Source organism: Vigna angularis, chromosome 2 (assembly GCF_016808095.1).
Source record: "Vigna angularis cultivar LongXiaoDou No.4 chromosome 2, ASM1680809v1, whole genome shotgun sequence".
Classification (NCBI taxonomy): domain Eukaryota; kingdom Viridiplantae; phylum Streptophyta; class Magnoliopsida; order Fabales; family Fabaceae; genus Vigna; species Vigna angularis.
The window spans coordinates 34,206,987-34,233,336 of NC_068971.1; the positions used below are offsets into that span (position 1 = coordinate 34,206,987).

At 30.6% G+C, this 26,350-nt stretch overlaps 1 protein-coding gene across 1 annotated transcript; it reads left to right on the forward strand.

Annotated features, from left to right (window-relative positions):
* Nucleotides 1-18,905: 18,905 nt before the first annotated feature.
* LOC108327514 (zinc finger protein 3) lies at nucleotides 18,906-19,796 on the forward strand. The gene has a single exon (XM_017561207.1). The coding sequence runs from the start codon at nucleotides 18,906-18,908 to the stop codon at nucleotides 19,794-19,796; it is 891 nt and encodes a 296-aa protein (XP_017416696.1).
* Nucleotides 19,797-26,350: the final 6,554 nt, after the last annotated feature.

A 26,350-nucleotide genomic window follows, 5' to 3' on the forward strand; every position in this document is an offset into this window, starting at 1 on the left:
GGCGATAGATATTGTTTTTTTCTCACGACTTTTTATAAATTTAGCTTCTTTAGATGAATTTACATTTTTAGCGCTTATAAATCATAGTTTTCACTATCAATGCAATAATAACTTTGTGAGAAATTTCCTTCAATTATGCAGTCTCCGATAAAAACAATGACTCTATATAAATACCACTGTTAGAAATTTATTTATAAAGATTCTGAAAATATGAAATATATAAAAGATATAAGAGATATCTTATATAAATGAATTTTTATTTAATTTTATTCATGTATTCTATATATAAGAGCAAAATATAACATAATATCAAATATTAAATATTTACCATGTTTATTTTGATTTTCTAAATTTAAATAATAACTAATTTTTAAAAATAAAATATGTTTTTGAAACGGAAATATTTTTCTAAAATTTAATATAAATAAAAGAATTAAGTAAATATTCTTTAAAAAAATATTAGGTAGATAGTAACTTCTACAGTTTTGAACGAATCCTTACTTTTTGTGATGAGTTGTTTTCAACTAGTTTAATACATCATTTGATCCAATACATTATTTGATCCCAAGTTTGGAAGGATATGTTTTTAAAGTGGTCTTATCTTTTTCGAAAGTTCACTATATTTCCATATTTCTTAAAAAACAGTTCAAGTTAGTTATTTTCAGTTACGACACGTTAAAAACATTAATGGCGTGATGATGTGACAACTGTGGCCTGTCTAACTTTTTTTATTATGTGGCAATCGTGACCCAATTGATGTGACAATGACACCATGAAACCCCAATTTTCCTAAGGACAAAAACCCTTGTGTCGCCACCGTGAAACCCTAGCCACTGTTGCAGAACGAAATGCGCCATCACCAAACCCTCAGGCCACCATGCCGCCGTCACCACCATCAACATAGACCTACAATTCGAAGCAGAGAAAACCAACAGAAAACCCAGAAATCAAACCCAAATCACCTAATTCCAACCAAGCCCTAGCTACCATGAAACCCTAACCGCGTCGCCAGTAACTAGGACAAAATCTCCACCATGTGTCCCACCTCACCTACATCAAGCAAGAACCAAATCACAATCCCTAACCTGCAAACCAGAAATTCCAACCCAAACATGAACAAGAAAATCGCAGAAACCCTACAACAAACCATAAACATATATAATTGCTACCCAAATCGCATAAACCCTAGTTCCCAAGCAGCATCCATGGGCACCAACCTGCAAATTGCAAGCAAGAAACACATAAACAATGTGCCTCCATGCATCGTCCAAGAAGCCTCTTCGTTCGTTCTCCATCTTTGTCTTCTTTGCAAAGAACAAAAGTCCAGAACGAGAGCTTTTTCTTCGTTCATTGCTGATCAAACGCATTGCGCCACCATGGGTTGCCGCGAGTCAGAGTGCAGAATCATAAAGGCTCTCTCGCATAAACATTGCACATCAATTGGGTTTGTCATGTAATAAAAATTTGGATAGATCACAGTTGTCACATCATTATGCAGTGAGTGTTTTTAACACAATAACTTGAACCGTTTCTTACAAAATATGGGACAATAGTGAACTTTCGAAAAAGATAGAACCACTTTGAACACATCGCCCCAAATTAAGGACCAAATGATATATTAAGCATTTTTACTTTATACGAAATATTTCAACTATGTTTACAGTTATTTTTGAAAATTTATCTAATTTAACTTAACTTTAAATTAAAATAAAATTATACATAATAGTCAACATTTAAGTTTAATTATGTTTGATAACATAAAGATAACGTTATTATCGGTTAATTACACTTACCAATCTAGATTAAAACTTAATTATTTCTTTAAGTATACAATAATACTTAATTATATGTCATTCTCCTTTAGTGTTTTCATTTTGTATATATGACTTAAAATTTAATATGTGCTTTGAATAAATCACACATTAGTTCAAATAAATATTGGCTGTTTTACAAAAATAAACGTTAATTTGATATTTTATTCAATCTTAAAATACTTTCTACTTCTATGTTGGTACTTTTCATACCAATTTCTAAAATAAGTTACATACACTACTGTTAGAAAAGTTTTAACATGTTAACATTTACTCTCTTTTTTTTCATCTAAAAAACTTCTATTAATAATGTTTATCATTCTCTAAAATTAACATAAATAATTTAAATTCTATATACAACAATTATAAATCATTATATATTTGTTTTTTTGGGTTGAGATGTAGTTAGAATTACACGAGTCTTTTGTCTAATTCGACATATATTAGGTAGTTTTAGTGTTCAATCATTTTTCTCTTCTTCAGATAATAAGTTCTTTTTCATCGTAAGTATCGTAATGCTCTCTACTGATAAGCGTTGAGTGACTTCGGTTAAAGAGTCTACAAAGATATTCTAATGCTCAAATTAGTAACTAGTCGTAAAAAAGCAAGGTCATAACAAATGATTATACCTACTTTCCGTATGAACATTGACCATTTATAGTACTTGGATGGGTCCTATTAATTGGGCCTAAGGTTTTAGGGTTACCTTGTCTTAAGGTTTCCTAATACATTTAGTTATCTTTAATTCTTCTATGATTTGTCCTTTTTACTTATGCGAATCCATACTACGGTATTAGTGAACGTGTCCTTAGTGCAAACCGAAGTGTCTACATCCCTCTATAGGTCGAGATGTCCTCAACCTATACATATATAATATTATATATAAAAATAAAAATAATTTTCAAACAATCTCCTTTACAAAACTATTTTATGAAGTTTTAACCTTTTCTATTTTTATTCATCATAATACATTATCCACAACAGCACACCTCCACCTCCAACTTCACAAAATCAGTTAAGTAACTTAACTTATCGAGGAGGAGGTTAAACGGGGAGACACAATACCAAAGAGATATAAGCCCAACCATATAAGGGATTGACACCACTCTCTACCCAAAACCTTAAGACAATGGGTTAATGGATCTTTCATCTTTATATAGCGCTCTACTTTCTCATTTCTATCCAATGTGGGACTTAGACTCACACTTGGATTTCCAACACAATTTTCCTTTCAACACAACCTTATCGTCCCACCTTTTGGCCATTGAAGGTGCACGACCCTTCTCTCATGCGACTAGCTTCGAAGCACATCTTGGCCCAACATGAACTATGTAACAGGTATCCCTAATCTCATCTACCATTTTATTGCTCACTTGAAATGATTTTAACATGAATAATGTCACACTCTCATATACACATTCCGGGAACAGAGACTTCAACATGAACAACACCATACTCATATAGTAAAAATAGTGATGTTAAGCTAGGAATATTTAAAAAAAATGCATAAATAACTCATAACTCTCTTTCATTAAAAGAGATTGCTTTAATCTCTTGCACTCTCACTTGCTTTTAAATCCTTGAATAGGAATAGAAAGCATACTTGTTAGTTCATCCCACCAAATATCACTTTAGAGTAATTTAGTTTGAGTGAACACAACGTTATATTATATTAATCATAAGAAAGTTTTATAAAATCAATATCTAAATATCTAAATCTTATAGTTGATGTAAGATAGCATAAAATAGATATATCATAATATTATAAAATCTAGTTTCAAATATTTAACATAAAAAATATTAACATTCTCAAATATTATAAGATTTATTATCAAATGTTTAACATGAAAGCTATTTTTGTATTTATTTCTTTTCTAAATTTTTATTATATTGCATTTTTTTATGTTGATGATCATCATATCCTTAGTATTTATTTTATTAGTTAAATGATATACTTCAAAAATTCAACACAATGGTTTTTACTATTGATGTTGAATATTTTTATGTTAAGTAATTTATTTTTGTTCCACGCAGTAATTAATATACAAATGTATCACGGATATTTAACTTATATATTAGTTGTCCATAACTTTAACTTAACTGAAAGTATTTCAAGATGTAAACATTTTATATATATCAAAAACATAAAAATGAAAATCAATATTTATTAAAAGATAAAATCAATAATATATATATATATCAAAAACATAAAAATCAAAAACAATTTTTTAATTAAAACAATTCATCTACAAATAAATAAATAAAAGTATAATTTAAGTATTTAACTTTTAAAATAATTAAATAAATGACTAAAAATTGTAAATTTTAAGTATTTAAAATCAGTAAATAAATAACTAAAAATTAATTAACGATTATATTTACTCAATAAAATCATACTAATTAAAAAAAATGATAAAATGTGTTTAATAAACATTGAAAATTATTGATGAAAATAACGGAAATCAAGTACACCATTCAATATTAATAACAATAAATACTTAAATAATTACATAATCATATTCATTAATTTTTAATTTATATTCATTATTATTGTTAAAGTTATTTTAACAAAACAGCATATATTCATAAATTTTGGTAAATTTATTTTATTAGAAACAGCATATATTTCTATTAGAAAATGAAATTTGAAACACAAATAGAAATAGCGTTTTGGTAGAAAAAGTTTCGAGAAATCTTACTTGGGTTTAGGTTCTTAGTAGAAAATCATGTTTTAGTTATTGGGCTTCTATGATGTAAAACGTGGATTCTAATAATGTAAATAGTTTGTTTAACTTTTTAATAACTTCTTTCTAATATATTATAATTGTTAATTTAGTTATATCTCCGTAAATTAAGAAGTATAAATATTTCAATCGTATTTGATGTGATTATTAAATTAATAAATCAATTTGAAAATTATAATCATTATATATATAGTTTTATATATGAAATGACCCAAATTAGTAGAAAATATTATGAAAGAAAATAATACCAATTAAAGAGCAAGTGAAAAATATTAGTCCAAAGAAGAAAATGAGTGGGAAAATTGATAAAGAAATACATTACAACTTTAATTCTTTTCATGGTCTCGTTATGCGTTCTGCAGATTATGCAGTTTTGCTATGCGAATTGTCTCGTATAGCGAGACCTTATAGAGGGTGCTTATTGTCTGGGTCATTCGCTGTGCGAGCAGGTGCGTCGTGTGAATGACCAGAGGGTGCTACTCTCTGTTTGTGGATTCGCTTAGCGAATCCTGTCGCTATGCGACTGGTGGTGGTCTGAATCCATTGCCCTTTTAATTCGAAGAGCGAGATGGGCGCAAAGCGAGTAGGTTTGGGGGTGTGCTCTTTGTCTGAGCTTTCACATAACGACCTTGGTGCGCTATGCGAGAGACCTGAGGTCTGTAGCCTCAGCAAGCTAATTCGCTATGCGAATTAGGGTGCACTGTGCGAGACCATTCTGTCTCGCCTTGCGAATAGGGTGCGCTGTGCGAATCCTCTGAGTCCAGAGTTCTCTTTTGCTCTTGTTTTGGTTGAACTAAGTGTGTGGAATGATTGGAATGCATAGTATGATGGTGGTCATGTTATTACAATTGAAAGTATGTGAATGTATGAGACATGTTTGGTGGTTGAATGTAACAAAGTATGGTTAATGGACGTAATTCCATGCTCCTCAAGGAGAGGATTCATGGTGGTGCCCTTGGTGTATTTTATAATGATTTGCATGGTAGCTCAGTATTGGGGGTTATCCTGACGCTTCAATCGTCTTTCATTGTCAAGTAGAGAGGATTGATTCATGTGGTGAGGAGTAGCGGGAGGTCCTAGTCTTGGATGCTTCCAGTATGGCCCAAGGCGAGTGATAACGGACTAACCTCGTGAGTGTGGTAGGGTGAAACCCATTGGCAACGGCTTTGCAAAGCAGTAAAAGCCACCACGAGTGTATAACTCGTCATAGCTCGATAATCATTCTAAGTCCGGACGAGTCAAGTTTAAAGTGCAACAAGTCATGTTTGTATAGTCTAGTATATTTGTCTTTATTTGCATATTGTATGTGATTATTATGACAGGATTTTTATATATCTAGCTCACCCTTGCTTTTGTGTTTGTGTTGTTGATATGTGCTTTTCTTTTGCAATGATCATCCACTTGGATGTGAGCAGAGGTGGATGAGATGTCTTTGGAGCAGGCCTTGGAAGGAGATGACGCTACCGCTTAGTCTAGTTAGGATTCCTAGTTGTTCCTGTTAATTTTGAAATACTCTAATACTTTTAAAGTTTTAAATTAAGACTTCTTTTAGGATGATTGTAACCTTAATACTTTGTTTACGGTCTTTTTCTAACTGTTCTATTATATTAAAATGTGGACTTACTATATTATATATTTCTATATAATCTGGGATTATGTAAAAAATAATTATAAGTTTATTATTTTGACTATTTTTATGATATGTCTATGTTTTTTTAATCAACTAAAAAGATATTAATTGTAGTTCAACTAACTAAAGAATAATATTAATATAAAAAATTATTTTATGATCATCTAACAAAAATATTTGTACTTTAGCTAATGAAAACATATCCATTTATATATATATATATATATATATATATATATATATATTAAAAAGTAAAATATTTATAATTCTTTTAAATGTTAAATATGTTCTTTTCTTCACTTTAACGTGAAATTAGATTTTATTTATAGTTTAAACTTTGAATAATTTTTATTTTCAAATTTAAATTTTTATCAATAAATGAATATATTCCTAATGATAAATAATATTAAAAATTTCTCAAGATAACGAACGATGTTATCATGTGTCACGTGTTAACGTGGATATATATGATAACATTATTTATTAGATAAATGTTTTATGTTTGGTAATATATTTATTCATTTAAAATTTAGAGATAAAATTATATAACAGAAATCAAATCTAATTTCACATCTTATCGATTAAAAACATATCTAGTGTTATGAAATTAATTGTGGAAGCTAGTAGGAGGATTCGATTAGTATGTGTTTGGTTTACATTTCTGAAGTTCAAACATTAACTTGAGTTTAAAGTGAATTTTAGTTTTAATCGAATCTAACAAAAAACCAAATATTTTAATATTATAAAAAGTTAAAAATTGATTTGGATGTTTGAACTGAAATCAAAACACATCTTACAAATATAATATGTGACAGGTAAAAAAGAAGTTCGAAATATTATATAATATAATAACAGTACATTTAGTAACGATTAAGTGAAAATGAAAAGAGATTATAATTAGAGCTAAAATCTTGATTAACAAACAAACCTAAACAGAGAACCAATTATGAATATGGAGAGGATTTATCAGTGAACCTTTTTTTTTCTTCTGAGGATAATAGTAGGGTTAAGATTTGAGTGAAAAATGCAGAGAGTGAAAGAAAGTTGTGAAGAAAAAAAAAGTACTATTTTTGGTGCAGGAATGAATTGGTGGGCTTCATTAAAGTCTCATGCCTACCACTGTTGATGACTTTATTGCTAAATAAGGCTCTGCCACGCCCAAAAGTCTGACCATTCTTAATCTCCTTCCTTTTTTTCTCATTCATCTCATTCCCTTCTAACTACATCACTGTCTTATCTTTCTTTCACAAATTATCTTTCATCATAAATACTTACTACTTTCGTAATTGAATATGGTCATCCATTACCACAATACAACAATACCATTATACCTTCAATCAATTTGGTGTCTTTATATCACAAGAGAAAGTTAAAATTATGTTTTAGCTGATCTGTGCTTCTTATCCTTCATTTCCTAATTTTTTTTACATTTTTTTTCTTTAAAAATTTTAGACTAATTCTTTTTATAATTGTAAAATTTTATTCCCCGATTCCAAAACCCCATCTCCCTATAAAAATCCTTCAATTATAAAATTTTATTTCTCCAGTTCCAAAACCCCATCAGACTAAACCCTTCCTCCATCTTAAATATTCCTCTGAACCCTAAAATCAATTTCTTCCTTTCTTCATTTTCATTCCACCACAAAATTCATCTTCCTTTCTTCCTCGCACGTTCGTTTGGTTCTGGTTCGTCTCTTCCTTTCTTCCTTCTTATATTTTCTCTTTTCGTTGATTTCTTCTTTCGATTGGTCATGGTTCATTTTTCTTTCAGAATGGTAGTCGTGGAACCACAGGCAGATAGATTTGCAACGGTGGTTGCGTGGAACGACAGATGACAAAGCTTCCACTCATGCTACAACCCTTCGTGCTTCTCTTTGGTGTAACATTTTTTCTGTTCCGCCGTAAGGAAACTGGGTTACTGTAAGCATGGATGTGTTTTTATGTATGAGTAAATTTTAGTGGTTCTCCATAGCTAAAAACAGAGTTAAGACTTGGTTAACTTCTTGTTTTTTTGAAATTTGGTCTTAAATATGCTAAGTTATTGTTTGGGGTTACAGTGGTTGTTGGTTTGATCTAATGGACTGAGCCATTGGCCAATTGAACAAATTGGCATTCAATTTGATGTTTAAACATGTTTTTGAATCAATTTTAGTGCTAAGAACAAACACAAATGCAGACTCTTAAAAGATAGAAGTTAACCAAGTCTTCAATGAGCAAAAAAACAAGAAGTTAGACACAAACATAGACTCTTAACATCAAGATCACTCAATAAATAATCCCCACATAGTTTCACCTCTCAAACCACATATCGTTGTGCTGTATTTAAAACAAAATCAAAGCTTTTGAAAAAAAGAAAACATAGTTAGCAAGTAAAAAGTAAGTGTGTGATATTTGAATACATGAATGATATATATACATGTAACATCTCCTTAAAGCATTTCAAAAAGTAGGTGTTAGGTATGCTTGTTTTCCCATACCAAATTGTCACCAGTTGCCAATATACCACAATATCATGCAAGCACTCCTTGACCTTCGCCTATAGCCATGCCTATGGAGAACCACTAAAATTTACTCATACATAAAAACACATTCTCGCTTATAGTAACCCAGTTTCCTTATGGCGGAACAACAAAAAATGTTGCACCAAAGAGAAGCACGAAGGGTTGTAGAACAATGTACCTCAGGGTTGTAGCACGAGTGGAAGCTTCGTTGTCTGCTGGTCCACGTAACCACCACTGCAACTCCATCTGCTTGTGGTTCCGCGACTACGATTCTGAAAGAAAAGTGAACCGAAAGGAGAAATCAATGAAAAGAGAAAATAAAAGAAGGAAGAAAGGAAGAGACGAACCAAAACCAAATGAACGTGCGAGGAAGAAAGGGAGATGAATTTTGTGGTGGAATGAAAATGAAGAAAGGAAGAAAGGATTTTAGAGTTTACAGGGATTTTTTAGAGGGAGGAAGGTTTTAGTCTGATGAGGTTTTGGAATTGGGGGAATAAAATTTTATAATTGGGGGATTTTTAGAGGGAGATGGGGTTTTGGAATCGGGGGAATAAAATTTTACAATTGGGAAAAAGAATTAGTCTAAAATTTTTAAAGAGAAGAAATGTAAAAAATTAGGAAATGAAGGAAGAAAATATATTATTATTTGAAGAGGTTATAAACCTCTTTTGAAAACAATTAAAACTCCCACTATCATTGACAATTAGATAATTCAAATTAAACATCTTAAATTATATTAATTTGAGGGTTTTTTATAACTTCCTCAAAATAACCCCCTCTAAATAAGTTTTTTTTTTTGTAGTGCCTAGCTTTGTTAATGGCTTGTCAAGCTTTCTCCCAAGATTAAGAATATATTCTTTCACCACCTCCATAATTTCTTTCATGTAAAAGTGAGGCTGTTTACATATTTTAGAAAGCAAATTAAGTAGTTCATTTGTCTCACAATGTCTCATAATGCATCGTTTTTGTGCTAACGCAAAACTAATGTTGTAGGTGAATTTTACCACAAAAACATAATCTCGATATAGTTTTCGATAGAATCTATTACACAAATTCTTAACAATTTCTCTAAAGACTAAATTGACTTTTCATATTCATCATTTGTGGGTGAATAGTAAACATGACTTATTCTCAACTTCATTTTTAAAATGTCATCCATATTTTGCCAAAACATATAAGTAAACATCATCTCGTGACCTAATATAATATTGGGAAGCACTCTATGTAGTTTCACTAATTTTTTAATATATAACTATTCAAGCTTTGCCTAAAAGATCCTTAACTCACTTAAAAAGAAAAGATGCATTCTTCATCATATGGTCTATTGTCACTCAAATTGCATCATATTATCTCATTGACTAAGGAAAATAGGTAATCAAATACATAACAAAGTTATCTTATTTTCCTCTAAGCATATCCAATTGTTGTAACATTTCTCCAAATCTTTGATTTTCACTTTGACCTTCTAACAAGTCAAAGTGGAAAAGGCACACTAAGACACTCTCCTCTTCATGTTGAGTTACGAAACAACTTCTTCTAATTACTAATACATTTTAGTCTTGTCTTATGCAAGCTAAACCAATTCTTATGACTCTTATCTTAAATAATTTTCTCTCTCTAGCTTCCAGTATGTATGTACAAAAACTTTGCCTTAAACCTTGAAACATCATTTACTTCTATCATAAATCCATAGCATGTTCCATACCTAACCCTCAATTAACATAAGTTTTTATCCATCGTAAGTGACACTTGGACTACCTTCTCACTCAAAACATCTTTAATTATATTTTCCTTCCCCAATTGATACATAAAATTAAAATCAAAATCCTTTTAAAACTTTTTCAATATCTTATGTCTCATGTCTAGCTTCTTCTTATCAAACAAATACTTAAACTTCTTGCAATAATATAAACATGTGAAATTGTGTCTCATTGTGTCTCCAAATCTTCAAGGCTAACAATATTACCTCACAAGCAGGGTAATTATTCTCATAGACTTTTAATTTCCTTCAAGGATAATATACCATCCTTTTTTTTTCTATCCACATACGATGATGACAAATGCCTCAACCTTAGCCAAGTGTAGGCAAGAAGTGGACCTCAATTGGTGAGCGAGTCCAAGCTCTTATCTTTTGGGTCAACTTTGTTTGTAAATATGAATTTTGGGCTTTGTATTATGGTCCAATAGTATAGGGTTTTCTTTGGCCCATGTAAATAGGACTTGATGGGTTTTAGAACTATAAAAAGATGAGCTTTATTTGGGCTTGGAAGTGAGACACATAAAGTTAGGGCTTTCTACCCTAAAATATGTTAGCTTGGTGAGCAAGCTAGGTTTAGCTCTCCTTTTAAGCGTCTCATGGCATGGGACGCGTGACTTGCTTAGGTGGCAAGTCACATTTCTCACATGTCTCCTTTTGACTCCAAAGTTCAAATTCTAGATTATTTTTGCTTCTCATTTTTGGAGACCACCTGTTTTCCTTTACTCTTATAAATAAAGGAGTCAACTCTTGTAAAAATTATTTAGTAGAGAAAATTTGTTGAGATAACTTCACAATCATCTTAACCTAGGCTAGAGTTTCCCTTACTAGCTTATTCTAATCTCCTTTCTTGAGAGTTAGCCTAATCTCTTTTCAAAGCATCTTATCACCACCCGTCATCAAACCATCACCTTCTACTTCTACATTGATTTTGCACCTTCACTCTTTCATAACTTTGATTCATGTCATGCACATGAAAAATTGTTTAAAAATAGACTCATCATAACCCAACCTAATATATTATACTAGAAAAGTTTTTCTATATCAAAACTTATCAAACTGGTGAACTAGTCAACTTCTAATTCACAATATATATTTAAGTAAAATATTGATCATTGCATTTTAATTATATTAACAACGTTACTATATATATATATATATATATATATATATATATATATATATATATATATATATATATATATAAACCTTTTAATAAATATTCTGTAATAACCTCTAAATTCACATAACTTCTATCCATTATGTAAACGTTATTCTTGTAAACAATAAAAAAATAACTGTATCCTAAAAAAATCAAAACAGGTTTAAATCTTTGAAAAAGGAATAATTAAATCATAAATATTACGGAAAGGAAAAATAAAATTTTGGAAAGATAATTTTTATATAAATAAAATTTAAATTAATTTTTCTATTTAAAACTTTTTTTAACTTGAATAATAAAATATTCTGATTAATCTCATTTTAATTGTTTCTATTCTTAAATAAAAATTTAAATAAAAATTTAGACTGAAGAATTTATTATTAAAAATGATGATCTGAATAAAAATCAATTTCACTCCATTTAAAACGAGATCTGAATTGACATTATTTAATCAAAGATAAAATAAGCTATTAAACCTAATATTATACATTAGAAAATCAACTTCTAAACCTTACACAGATAATATGAAATACCGATTACATGTTAAGTGCTTCTTTGAAAGTTAATTGTGGAATCATAATTCATATCCCGATATTATGAAAACCCGTTGAAAGAGTTGTCGAAAAAAGTGCCGGAACACACTTATGAAAACACCTTGAAACTTGAAGCCGTTATCAAAAGAACTGAAGTTACATTTTCGTAAATACGAATGTTTTTCCTTCAAATTAATTTAGTATTTGCATGTTTTTCTTTCCATAATAACGTGTTAAAGTAACTTTCATTCCACTTCTTTTGAACTCACCCATGTTGTGCGGCTAAGTTTCTTTCATTCTTGAACTTTTATTGTTCTTATTCTCATCTATGTTTTGCTCTTTAGTGTTCAAATATCTTATTGCATTCTTGTTTCTTTTTTTTCTTTTTTCTTTCAATTGTGGTATACTCATATGTACAATGGTCAAATATATTTTTACCTATTAAAAAAAATTGTAACTCACCGGACTAATTCAAGTTTAAAACGAGTTTTAAATATTATTTTAGTAATGATCTAATTATAACTCAAAGTCAATAAATCTTTTATTTAATTTGAAAGAACCAAGAGATTTAAAGCATAATTTTAAATTCAAAATTTTAAAAATTAAATATTATTTTCAATTTGACTTTCCTAAATAAAATTAAATTTCAGTTTTAGATATAATAATTTAATATATAAATTATAACGTATATTTATAATATTATTTCTATATTTTTAAATTTATTACAGTGATTTATAAAATGGGTCATTCTGAAAATTTACAACTCTGACTCAATGACTTAAACTCATTTAATATGCAAATCAAATGAACAGGTGTAAGACAGTGAAATTCTATTTGGACCATAGTTTTTAATCGGACAACCCTGTCTTATCTTATGTGGACAACCCTATCTTACCATCTCAATACTTTCTAAGAATATTTATTTATCAATTAAAGGTATATTAATTTTTTTCTAATCATTAAACTCTACATTTGTTGATACAGTTGACCAAGTTTATTATCACACGATTGTTTACACCCTTTTAATTTTGTTTCATTCAATTTTATTATTATTTATTTAAAACTGTATATACTTTAATATAGTTCTTTTATTTAAATATGACGTTCCATACGAATTCAATGCACGATTCAAAACCTTTTATTATGAAAGATTGCAGAGATTAAAAAGTTCATGAATAAGTGTAAGTTTGCTGTTGCACAATGAATTTTTTCAACTGCATTTTGAATGAATATGTATTCAAGAATACGTAATTTAACATTTATGTACCTTGACAAAGAAAGATATTATTAAGAATGATAATTGTTTTTTTAACTATTTCTCAAATATTAAAAAGGTTAGTAGTGCATGTTTGAAAGTATGAAATATGTTAAGATTATAATACGAAAATTAATATGTAGCTATTATGTATAATTTTCTTTCCTTTATAACTGATCTATTTTAATTCAACGATTTTTTTTATACCAATTTCTTAGTTACCATACATATGTAAATTTAGATTCCATAACAATAAAGTAGGCACAAATTTTTAAGAAAGTAAGGAAATATATTTTTTGATAATATGATACGAAGGCATAATTATAATAGTTAGCTTATCCATTGAGATCATGTGGTAGGTTGGCAGACCTCATTAAAATCGTATCCAAAACTTTTCTGAGTGGACGTCAGGTGTCAAGCGAAAGAAATCTGGAAATCAGAAAGTGGGAGACAGGTGCGGGCAGCGGAGTGGCCGTTCGTCCTTGACGGTGGTAGCAAAGCTTAGTTTTTTCAAAACTCACGCCACTCTCTGCATTCAACCTCTCTTCCAAATTTTGAAACTCCATTTTCTCCTCCATCTCTCTAAAAGCTCTTACTTCTCTCTACAAAATCTCACTCTTTCTCTTCTCTGATCACCACTCAGACACCGCTGAAGCACTTCCAGCGTCAAGAGCTTCCAGTTGAACCGATCAGTTTTTGGTTCTGAATTGGTAAGTTACTTTCTCTTTAGAACGTTCGTTCTTCTTACACATGCAAACCCAGATTCTTGGTTGCATGAAGAGGTCACTTTATTATGAGTATTTATGATTTTCCGTTTGGTTTATTTTATAAGGGGTGATCGTCGAACTCTAAGATTTCAGTAGTGAGGAGCTATATTTTGGCATTGTTGAACGTTCGGTCACATTAGAGGTAAGGAAAGCTTATATAATTTGATTGTATGTTAGTTTATACGTTCGTTTTAATGGATGCATGTTTGTTGAGTTGCAGAATGAATACGAAGTATGATTGTTGATATGTTTTGACTATATGATGTATGAATATTTATTATGATATGGATGTTTGATTTTATGAAAATAGATGTGGAGAAATGAATTGCTATAAAAAATTATAAGTATGAAATTCCCTATGAAAGTGTATGTTCGTCACTGAATGGTTTTTGACCGTTCGGTTTTTTCTAGTGGACTTGATTGGAATTGGATTCTTTCATTTGGGAAGAATCCTAGTTGAGGACGAGCGTCCTTGTTTTGTAATACTTGTACATGAGCGTTCGGCCAAGGGTAGTCGTCCCTTGGTATTTGGTTATAAATCCAAGTATATCTATATGTATTTGTATAATTCGTTTGTTCTTAAACACTACTAAAAATGGTATCCATTATATTTATCAAGCCTTTTCTCTATAAGTTAGTAGTACTTGGTCTTACACCAAGTGTTCGTGTTGAGTAAGTGCTCAGTCTTACACCAGGCACTCTTTCTCCTTTCTGTAAAATATATATATATATATATATATATATATATATATATATATATATATATATATATATATATATATATATAGTAAGAACGTTCGTCCAAACTCAATAGGGTTCACCCTTTTCGGTGCTCGATCTTTGACTGACATTCTGATTGTTCTTGATGTTTAACTCATTCAAAGGCTAAGTATATTTATTGACGTTCGGTTTATTCACCGGATCCAGTTAAGTACCCTTATTTGATGTCCCTCAATGTCTGTCTAAATTGGTTCCAGCCTAGAGTTTTAGTACTCGGCCTAGGCTTGTTGGTGTTCAGTCTAACTCGTGAGTCAGTTCATCCAATTGGCTCACTTAGTATATAAACATTTGGTTCTAGTCGTTCTCGAGAAATACTATGTTAATCACTCCCTTTCTTAAACTAATGATTCACTCTCTCTCGGTTTTGATCCGCTTGGAACTGGAGACCTTTGGTCTCACTCCAAGCGTTCGGTCTTGTTCAGAGTCGAAGTTAACGTTCGACATTTGGTATCTTCAGAGACGTTTATTCAAATTGATCTCATTGAGGTCTTATTAATGAAAGATGATGAAATATGATATAAACGAAATGAATTGGATTATGAACGAGCGTTCCGGGGAGGAATATCTCATGAATGTATATTGGAAATTGGTAAAGTATGAATGTGGGCATGCTAAGCTGGCGGTTCATCCTGATATTCGTTATTACTCGTTTCTCACGTAGAGAAGGGTAAGTCATGCGTGAGAATGGCAGGAGGTCCTCGTCCTTATGGTTAATTTGGACGGACGGACTAACTTCGGGTGGCAGCTGTTGAGGGTATCCCAGTTACTACATCACCCGGGTGCACGAACGTCAGAGTCCGGACAGTCAGAGTCTAGCATTAGGCTTTGAATGTAAAAGTGAATGAAATGATCTTGTTTATGTGAATAGTGTGAAATCTATGTTGATATTTGAATTGAATTACATAAGCTTACCCTATTTCCTGTCTTGTCTTTTTGTACGTTTGTTGGTTGTCTTTCTGTTGCAAGATCATCCGTATGGATGTGAGCATAAGGAGAAGATTTGCTGGAAGAGACATTAGAAGAAAATCTGGTCGAAGTGGAAGTTAAGGCCGAACGGTTCTACCGTTCGGTCAGTTATTGATTTTTCTTGGTATGACCGTTCGGTCATCTTTTGGCCATTTCTTTTGTAGGACCGTTCGGTATAGGTCTGTTTTAAACCGTTCGGCCTAGTTGTATCTAATGTGCTGTTTTAACTCTTCGTTATGTTGTAAGGTCGTTAGGCCGTAATTGTACTGAATCCCTTTTGAATGAGTGAGCTGTAATATTATTAATTGTGATAATTCTCTTATATGATTTTGATACTGTATTTGTGATAATTCTCTTATATAATTGTAAAAAGGATCAAATATAAATTTTATGTGTGATTGTTAAAATTGATATAAGGGACTTTGTTTATGATATTTAGTTTGTCCTTTGTAATGTGTATGCACTATAATGGCTACTTCTATGCATTGCACATTATTTTAATAGATAATTAATTTCAAATATTGAAATAACTATATTAACATAACCATTTATGGTTAAATGATAGTGTAAAAACATTTAATCTGTCAATACATAGACTGTGTATTCTAAAATATATAATGTAAGAAAAACACTTTTGGGATGTCTATAAATCTAGTTAAAAATGAATTTCACACCCTCACTTATTTTCTCATAAGCTCTCATTATTTCTTAACACTTAATGTATAACAACATTCTTCAAGTTCAAGCATTATTCACAATCACAATCTAATTCATTCATTATTCAAGATTTTACAAAACTCCTACCTTCGTAACTTTTCATTTTTTTCAATGTTACAAAATTATGTGTTTCGAAATATATAAACATCGACCAATATGACAAGAATGTTATTGAAATCAAAATACAAGAATGTTGATGGGTCGAAATAAAAAATTTAAAAGTTAGTCCTTGAAAATGTTAAGTCCTTTATTGAAAATTAACTTCCACAAGTATGACAGTATAATAATGTAATTAAAATAAATAAGATGAGTAAGTTTTGGGATCTAAAAATTATTTATTAGAGTAATTGAAATTTTGTATGAGAAGAATTTACTAATGTTAAAAGAAGAAAGTGACTGAATCTTTGTAATTAGAAGCTACAAATTAGAGTGGTAAGATTGTGAAACCATATATTAGTCATTAGAAGAATATATTATGGGTGAGAGTTGTTTAACTAATTAAAGCTAAATAAAAAATATTTTTTCAAAAAGAAAAGAATAATTTTATGATGAAGACCCATTTTAGTTTTAAGATATATGGTGTTAATGGTGAATAAAACACAAGGAACTAGATATTAGATAATCAAGAGGTTATCTAGACGTGAAAATTTACTTCTAAAGATTCAAGAGAATAAGACATGTTCAATTAAGCAAACTAGCAACATAAACAAATGGAAGCATAATGGTATAATAGAGCAAGTATCATATGAACTAAAATAAGAAGAAAAACAAAATAAAAGATAAAAGACTAGACACGGGAAGGTGATAATGGTAAGGTTTACCAAACTCAAGATAAGTTAGTGATGCCACCGTTTGACCTTTAGGCTCAAGATAAGACTACGGAAAAAAAATCATAAGAGAACTCTCACAAAGCTAGTCAGATATAAATATTTTCAAGAAAAATATTCAATCTTTTTACAAGTCTAAGATACCTCCTTTATAGGTGTTGAAATAGGTTGTCGTGCCATGACAACCTCCTCCTCCTCTTCTTTTTCCTTCTCTTTCTTCTCTTCTTCATTTCATCTATCTTCATTTTATTTATAATACACATTTCGTCAAATTTTGTGAAAAAATCATGTCTATTTTACTTATAAAAATATCGATAAATTTACTAAAGTTTTTTAAAAATAATTACTAGTGGATTTTCAAAAATTAAATAATTGTCAAAATTGTTGAATGATTTTACCACCACATGATCAAAGTTAAAGCAAAAGCTTTATCATCCATTTTACCAATGAAATTTATTGACAAAAATATCTATTGATAATAAAAGCTCAATAAATCTTATTAGGAATTCATTATCCGTAGAAATATTGATCAGTAATTACAATATTAAAATTTGTGATAAAATTTATTGATAAATTCTATTTTACCAATAGATATTTTTCTATCAATAAATATTATTTTACTGATAAATTTTTTCTTATTAGGTAAATTTTTTTTGATAATATAATATTTTTTGGGTAGTGTAATAAACTATTGGTTAAAAGTTATTAGAATTTTTAAACCCGTTAGGAAATTATGGAATTTGTTAGAACGATATCAAACATTATTGAAGCCAAAATCACTTCGCATAATTACCTATAAACCTCTTGAATGTTCAAGTAATTTACTCCAACATAAGTAAGTAACTTTTAAGTTACCAGGTTTTGCTTTGAGATCAAATTTGAACTACAAAGAAGTAGGATGGTATATTATTCAAGTGATTAACCATGTTCTTGCCCCCAGTAGGAATTGAATTATTTAACTAATTATTTTCCATGTTAGACTCTGTAATAAAAACAATTTAGAAAAATGTTGAGCATTCATGAACCACAATTAATTCCAGAATTCTTTTTTCTATAAATTGATTTGTCCAAAAGAGAAACGTCCCACTAAGTACATTTGAACAAGTAATTTTCAAGTTACAAATTTGCTACTTGTTTGACTTTAAATTTGAGTTACATATAAGCTATTTATATAACTAGTATAGTGATTATGGAATTACTTGAAGCATTTGAGTATTAAGATACAATGGATAGTAAAGTCTTTTTAGGAATATTTGTATATGCATAAATTGGACAAAACTAGTTCATACCTCTTCAAAAATTTTGGTAAAATAATAACACATGATATCTCATTTATCCTTCATTGAAGATTTTGTACTAACATTAATCTTTAAATACATTACACTGGTAGTATCTTCTCTTTATTCAATCACTACCACAAACTCAAAAGAGTTTTATCCTTCTATATATTAGTGTTATGGCATCATCATCATTATCATTATCACCACAAAATTTGGAAGAATGTTCTTTTGAAGGTTCTAGTATCTCTGTCCCTTCACAAGATATTCTCCACAAACCAAGTATTGAAGAACAAAAGAATGAAGAACTAAGAACAATGAAGGAGAAGGTTGACAAATCTAAACAAGATCAATCTTCCAATTCAAAATCCCATATGAGATTGGATTATGTTAAACTTTTCGGTAATGAACCAGTTTGTGAGTCAAAGGTGTTTGATTTTTTCAATCTGATGGACACAGGGAACTCATCTTCTTCTAGGGAGAATTACATCAAAAAGAGAGATGAGCACAACAATGAAGTGAAATCATCAAAGACTAAGACTTTTTCTTGCAATTTTTGTAAGAAGGAGTTTTCTTCTTCACAAGCTTTGGGAGGACATCAAAATGCCCATAAGCAAGAACGTGCTCTTGCAAAGGGTAATCAAAGGATTGAAGTTGGTGCTTTTGGACATCTTCATTTTCTCTATTATCCTTATCTCACAAACTCCTTTTATGGATCTTATAGTAGAACACTTGGGGTTCGAATGGAGTCTATGATTCATAAGACTTCTTACCGTTTATCCTCTCTAGGGTTTAGGTTTGATCATCATTCTTCTCTTCATGGATTGAGAAAGAAAGGTTTGAATGAAATTATGAATATGGAAAGTGACGCAACTGTGAGAAAACAAGGTGATAATCTTATTATTAGACAAAACACCCATTTTCTTAGTAAATCTTCTGCAGAGGTTGAAATCAAATCAAACCCAGCTATGTCTCCATTGAATATTGTGCACTTTGATAGTCAATCCAAACAAGAAGGAACCTCTAATCCTAATTCTTCGTATGGGATTGATTTATCACTTAAGCTTTAGCTTTTATTTTATTTTAAATAATTATCAATGTTGTTGTTTATTTGCTTGTTACTTTCTTTGTTTTAGTTATTAGGGATTTTATATTTTTAGTGTAAAATTATATGTTTTTTTATTAATAATTGATGTTGTCCAATGTGTTTTGTTTTTAAATTTAATTTGAGTTTATTGGCTCGTTAGATATGATTTTTTTTATTCTCCAAATGAACTTGTTACCTACTATAACTAAGAAGGTGAACACTCTATTATATTTATTATATTTAATGGTTAAGAAAGGGTTATAAGTAGGGATGTCAACGGGTCGGGTCGGGTCGGGTACGGATAGTGCCTATCCGCAACCCGACTCGTTGGGTAAAATTGTATCTGTTACCCGCCCCGCTACCCGTTGGATACCCACCTTAAAAAAATCCGTGGATTTTTTTCAACCCGCGGGTACCCGTTGGATACCCGTTTTCAACCCGCAAATATTTAAAAAAAATTATTTTATAAATTTTTTAATGAAAAAATTCAAATTAAATTGCAAAAAGAAATGCAAATAATATTTAAAATATATATCCAAGAAAAGTCAATGGATAAAAGTTAAAACTTAAATTCAAATTAATACAAATTAATAGTAAAAATAATTCAAATTAATTCAAATTAATACAAAACTACATAGGATTCCGCCACAGCTATGATCCTTGATCTCCAGTCAATCTCATAACACCTAAAAAAGGCTTTAAAATGTCAAATAACATATTCCCAAAAATAATCTAAAATGTAAATTCATTCCAACAAACTCTCTGAGTGTACCTAGGAAAGCATTTGGGTGCACATGGACTCGCAAATACGTTCCAGGCTCAACAAATTGATCCGCGTGAGTTATACGGAAAGTTTTCTGTGCCTCTCTCACAGTTTTGCCTTTGATAGAAGCTCTTTGGCGCAATACCGAAGGTTCCGTTACTTCTTTGTATACCCTAATTTGTTCTTCAGTAGCCGCCGGAGGTGGCTGTGGACAAACAAGAGTGTAGTATATAGCTCCAAATACGCTTACAAAGGAGGAAGTTCCAGAGCCTTCACACAAGATAACCTGCGACAACAATGAAAAAGAAAGTTAGGGTTTGAACAACTGACAGCGGAGAGTATACGAAAGTAAGAAAACTTAACAGGATAAAATTGTAATTTCATCTCTCAAACGGGTAGCGGGTACCCACGGGTACGGATAGGGTGATACCCGAAATCGACCCGTTAACAAGCGAGTATTAAAATACCCGCTACCCGCGGGTACCTCTTACCCGCGGATACTAAATACCCGTAACGGATTTTACCCGCGGGTACGGATTTTTCTGTCATCCCTAGTTATAAGCTTAACTATAAAGGTGTTGTTCATTAATATTTTTCTGTCAATGTTTCATTAATATATATTTTAGGATTAAATACATTTGTATTCTTAAATTTAAATAAAAATTAAAATTGATTCCTTTTGGAAAGTTTAATCCAATTTAGTTTTTAAATATTAAAAATGCAAAATTGAGTTATTTTAATTAAATTTTGTTAATGTTTTGAATATGTTTATAAGATAATATTATAACAAAAATATGTCAAAACATTATAAAAAAACTTAAATGTTTATTAAATACATTTTAAATATCAAATAAATTTAACAAAATTTTGTTAAAGATATCAAATACTTGTATTTATTAAGTTGAAGGATTAAATTGAACACAAATTTTAAATATATGAATAATTGTAATTTTCATTAAAAGTTTAGAAACAAAATAATTCTATATTTTATATATTGAGAATTCAAGTGTAAATTTAAATTTTATATTAATTAAATAATAATGAAAAAGTGAAACTCCTACCATGGAAGAAACATAAAAGTTGTTAAAGAACAAATATGACTACTATAATCTTCTAACACTTGAATGAGAATATGTAAATATCTAACCCTAATTATTAAAAATATTTTAGTTAATTTCATATTTTATTTGAAATTTATTTAGTTATAATTTTTTTCTTATTATTATTTGACATTAATAAAATAAAATAGGGTTAAATATCTTTTAGTCCCTTAAGTATCACACGATTTTGAATTTAGTCCATACTCGAAACTTTGATTGCTTTTAGTCCTCATAGTTTTAAAACTGTTATAAATAGTCCCTAATTTTGGATGACGTTAACTTTTGTTTGACGTGGCTAACGGCCAGCCCACGTTTGATGCCAGGTATGAGTTTATTCTCTGCCATGTTTTCTTTTCTTTTAATTCCAAATTTGCACACAAGACCCTAATTTCTTCAATGTTTACACTTCAACCCCTAACTTCTTTTTAAAATTGCATAATAGCCCTTGTTTGACCAGCTAGATGCAGGGTTGACTCAGGTAAGTCTGTCTAGTGAAACCATGCCACATGCTAGTTCACCCTTTACCCAAAATTAGGGTTTTGAATTGAGCACTAGGAAAGAAGTTGCGCCTACGCCGTCATGGCAAGAACACGAGAGCGGGTTGCTCTCTGATGGAGCCCAACTTGTTTCACCGCGGAGCAAAATTGCTATGGAGGCGCTTAGATGGCGCGAGTTGCTGCGCAAATCTCTCTTAGGTATGGAGGTTGATGACTTGCGAGAATGGGGATAGTGGCTTCGTGATGGGGTTTTTGTGTCTCTGGCTTCTTGGTTTGATTCCTGCAGGTTTTTGGAGGTTGACGCGCTGGCTTGCTCGAGGTGGTCCGGTGAAGATGAAACTGCCATCTGGTTCTCTCTCTCGACGATGACGGCGCGATTTGAAGGAGATGACGGTGGCGCTTCTGCTTGGGGTTTGTAGGTGGTTGGCTTAGAGTTTTTGTGGCGGAATGAAGGCTAGGTGGTGGCGGCCTTGCGTTGGAGGTTCAACGACGATTTGGGTTTGGCCTTCTGTGTTTCTGTACGTTGCGAGATGGCTGTCAATGACTTAACCTCATTGCGGTGTTCCTTATGAACCCTAATTTTGGTGTTCCTTCTGAAGTGTAAACATTGAAGAAATTAGGGGCTTGTGTGCAAATTTGGAATAAAAAGAAAAGAAAACATGGCAGAGAATAAACTCATACCTGTCATCAGACGTGGGCTGGTCGTTAGTCACTTCAAACAAAAGTTAACACCATCCAAAATTAGGGACTATTTATAACAGTTTCAAAACTATGACGACTAAAAGCAATCAAAGTTTCGAGTAGGGACTAAACTCAAAATCGTGTGATGCTTAAGGGACTAAAAACATATTTAACCTAATAAAATATTTTATTCATACTTTTTGCTTTGATATTTTTTTGTTAAAAAGTATTTTATTCATACTTTTTATATATATTATTCAACTTTATGTAAAACCTTTTGTTTTAAAAACAAAATTAGCTACTTGAGAAAACTTATACACTCAACCTCTTTTCTAAAGTGTCTTTCTTCTTTCATTTTTTCATCTTTTCTTTCTTCACTATTTAACTCAAATATCATTCTTTCTCTGAAAAGAAGTTGCTGTTGGATTTTTACAGGAAATTCTTTCATTCCATCCTTTCAAATTTGTGATTAAGGTAAGTCTATGTTTTGTTCTGTGTTTACAAGTCAAACATATATTCCTTTGTTTTCTTGTGATTTTTGAATTGTGTGGTCTATTTGCACTTAAATGGACTCCCTGTATGGTGGTAAGTCCAATCCTATGTTCATGTCTTCTTTGTATAAATCAAGTTCCTATAGGAGGGAGCAATAAGACATGACTCGGAAGCTCAAGAACATTATTCAAGGTGAAGGAAGCTAAGGTTATTTTTAAAAGCTTTCATGTTGATTTTTTTGTTATTTTGGTTGTATATATGTTGAATACGTTGTGTGAGTATGAGTTGTATGATTGTAAGATGGATATTTTGAAGTCATGGATATTTTGTAGGACAGTGTTCATGAGCTCAAGAATACGGTTCAAGGTGAGGGAAACTATGTTTTTTTTTAGAAATTTTCATGTTGATTTTTCTATCATTTTGGTTGTATGTATGTTGAATACGTTGTGTGGGTATGAATTGTATGATGGATATTTTGAAGTCATGTACTGGTTTGTGTTGCACTTTTGCTATTTGAATATATGCCCAAATCTGTTGTGGTTTGAAATTTTGTAAAATCAAGTGTGTTTTGTGCTAATTATGAATTTGTGGGTACGATGGAATTCAAAGTTTCTACTTGGACAATTGCCAATTTGACACAGTTGAAAGAATGTTTTAAAATAGATTTGAGAAGGAAGAGAATTGAGGGTGCTAAATTGAGGAACTGTGCAAAGATTGAAAATTTGATTTCATAGAACCTACTAATAGAGCGTTGAACGATGGCTTTGTACTATGAGTGCCAATCTTAAATTATAAGTCAAAGAGCTAATTCGTGGCCAACCGCTAAGTGAAAGATTTCACTGTTGAGCGCCACTACTCTCAGAAGATACCACTGGGCGTGCTCATTATAGAGAGCTCTAGGGGTCGTCAATGTTGAGCACCAATCTTGACCGCTGGATGCTCCAAGGAAAATGAACCCCTATCATGCTAGCGTTGAGTCGCACCTTAGGTTCCGCTGAGCATCAATTCTATGTTGTGTTCTGATACACAATTTTCTGCATATTTTTTTTGTTTTGTTGGTTTTGAGGTTATAATGGTTAATGTTATTGATGTTCATGAATGTTAACAGAGTGATATAACTAATAATGTAAAGGTTGTAGTAGATACATGAATTGTTATGATTTAAAGAATTCCATGGAGAAGATCATAGTGTGGTGTTTTATTTAGTGCCTGTATTAATGTCAAGTAAGGAGATATCTTGACACTCTAATAATCATTCACACTTATATAAAGTAGAATGTGTAATGTGGTAAGAGTAGAAAAATGTCTTAATGTAAAGGTTTTTCCTTGGCCTAACCTTTGAAGGAGATTAACTTGTGTGTGGTAGGGTGAAACTCATTGGCCATGGCTCTCTAGAGTAGTTGAAGCCATTACAAATATATGTCTCTAGTGAATCCGATATCAATATATGTATCCAGACAATCAAGTTTATAATTTGCCTAGATTGTGAAAAGTATGTCTTTATGTATGTTTAGTGTGAATGATTAGATAAATGGTAATAATTATGATATTTTCTTTTTGCCTATTAACGTACCCTCACATTGGTTGTGATTTTGTTTATTTGGTGTTCTCTTTGTTACAAAGATCATCTATATGGAATGAACATATGGGGATACAGGGTTGGAGACATCTCAGGGAGGGAAATGATGGAGCAACTAGCTAAGATATTAGTTTAGAAGTTCTTGTAACATTTAAAAAAAATGATTAAATTGTTTTATGTCATATCCTTGTTCTCGTGAAGTTGTAGTTTTGGTATGGTATTTTGATTATACTCGAGATAATTGTAATAGGTTTTCTCTAGTGCATGATTTGTTTACATTAATTACTAAATCTCTATGATATTTCAATTTAGTAGAAACATTATGTTAAGATGAGATGTTACACATTATAAAACACAAATTTTATACTAATTAGTTCTCAAAAGACAAAAACAAGATTAAGTTTTTATTTTGAAAACAAGAATAAATGCAATCAAGCCTAAATCTATCTCATCTAATTGTTATCCCTAGTATAAAATAATCAATTTAAATAATCTTAAATATATAATTTTTTTAAATCTTATACATTTCCACATTTATATTTAGTATATTCTACCAAGATAAATATTTCGCCTTTTGAATACGTATCGAGATAAATGGTTATTAAATAAATTAAATCTGAGTTTCTATTGTGAATCAAACTTTTCAGGATATAAACATATAATATAAAGGATTTCAAAAATATTATATGTACGAAAGAAGAATAAACAATAGTCATGAGTTAAGTTTTAATGTTATAAAAAAGAAACATTAACTATTTTATTCTTTATTATCTAAGACAATCATTCTTCTGAAATTAAACATAAATTAGTCTGTAAAATATTTCTCATAAATTTTTCTGAATTCTTATATTAAACTTGTCGATAAACTAATTTTAAATAATTGAAAATATTAGTTAATGATTTATTTTCTTGGGGATAAGTTTGTCCTTAATAAATTCGAAACATATATTTCACTTTCACAAATTTCCCAGAAAACACATTGAGAAACAAAAAGAAAAATGAGGTAGATTTTTTGAGAAATGTACTAGTGGTGGCTCCATGATTTAAGAAGGAGATTCGAAGACACATGGACAAAATCCAAAGTTGGAACGTTGCTAAGTTGGGAAGCAAGTTAGGGGACCATTCTTTTGAACTTTCCTGCGGGCTCCATTCTTGGAAAATAATATGTCTTCTTCTCTTTCGTTATTTGTTTCTTTCTTTATTGTCCCATTGAACTTCCTCTCTCCAAATTTAAAGCCAACAAATTTGTTTTTAACAAATCATTTTCCATTTTCCCACAATTTCAGTGGAAGATAGCTCCAGGTCCCACCATCCCATGTTAGGTGATCAACTCAAGAATCAAAATCAAAATCAAGATCTCTTCATTCTCATATTTTTAAATGCAAAACCTATACCGTTATGAACGCTCCTTTTTTAAAAATTTAA

Excerpts from the sequence above, each read along its gene's own strand:
- LOC108327514 (XM_017561207.1), top strand. The coding sequence starts at position 18,906 with ATGGCATCATCATCATTATCATTATCACCACAAAATTTGGAAGAATGT.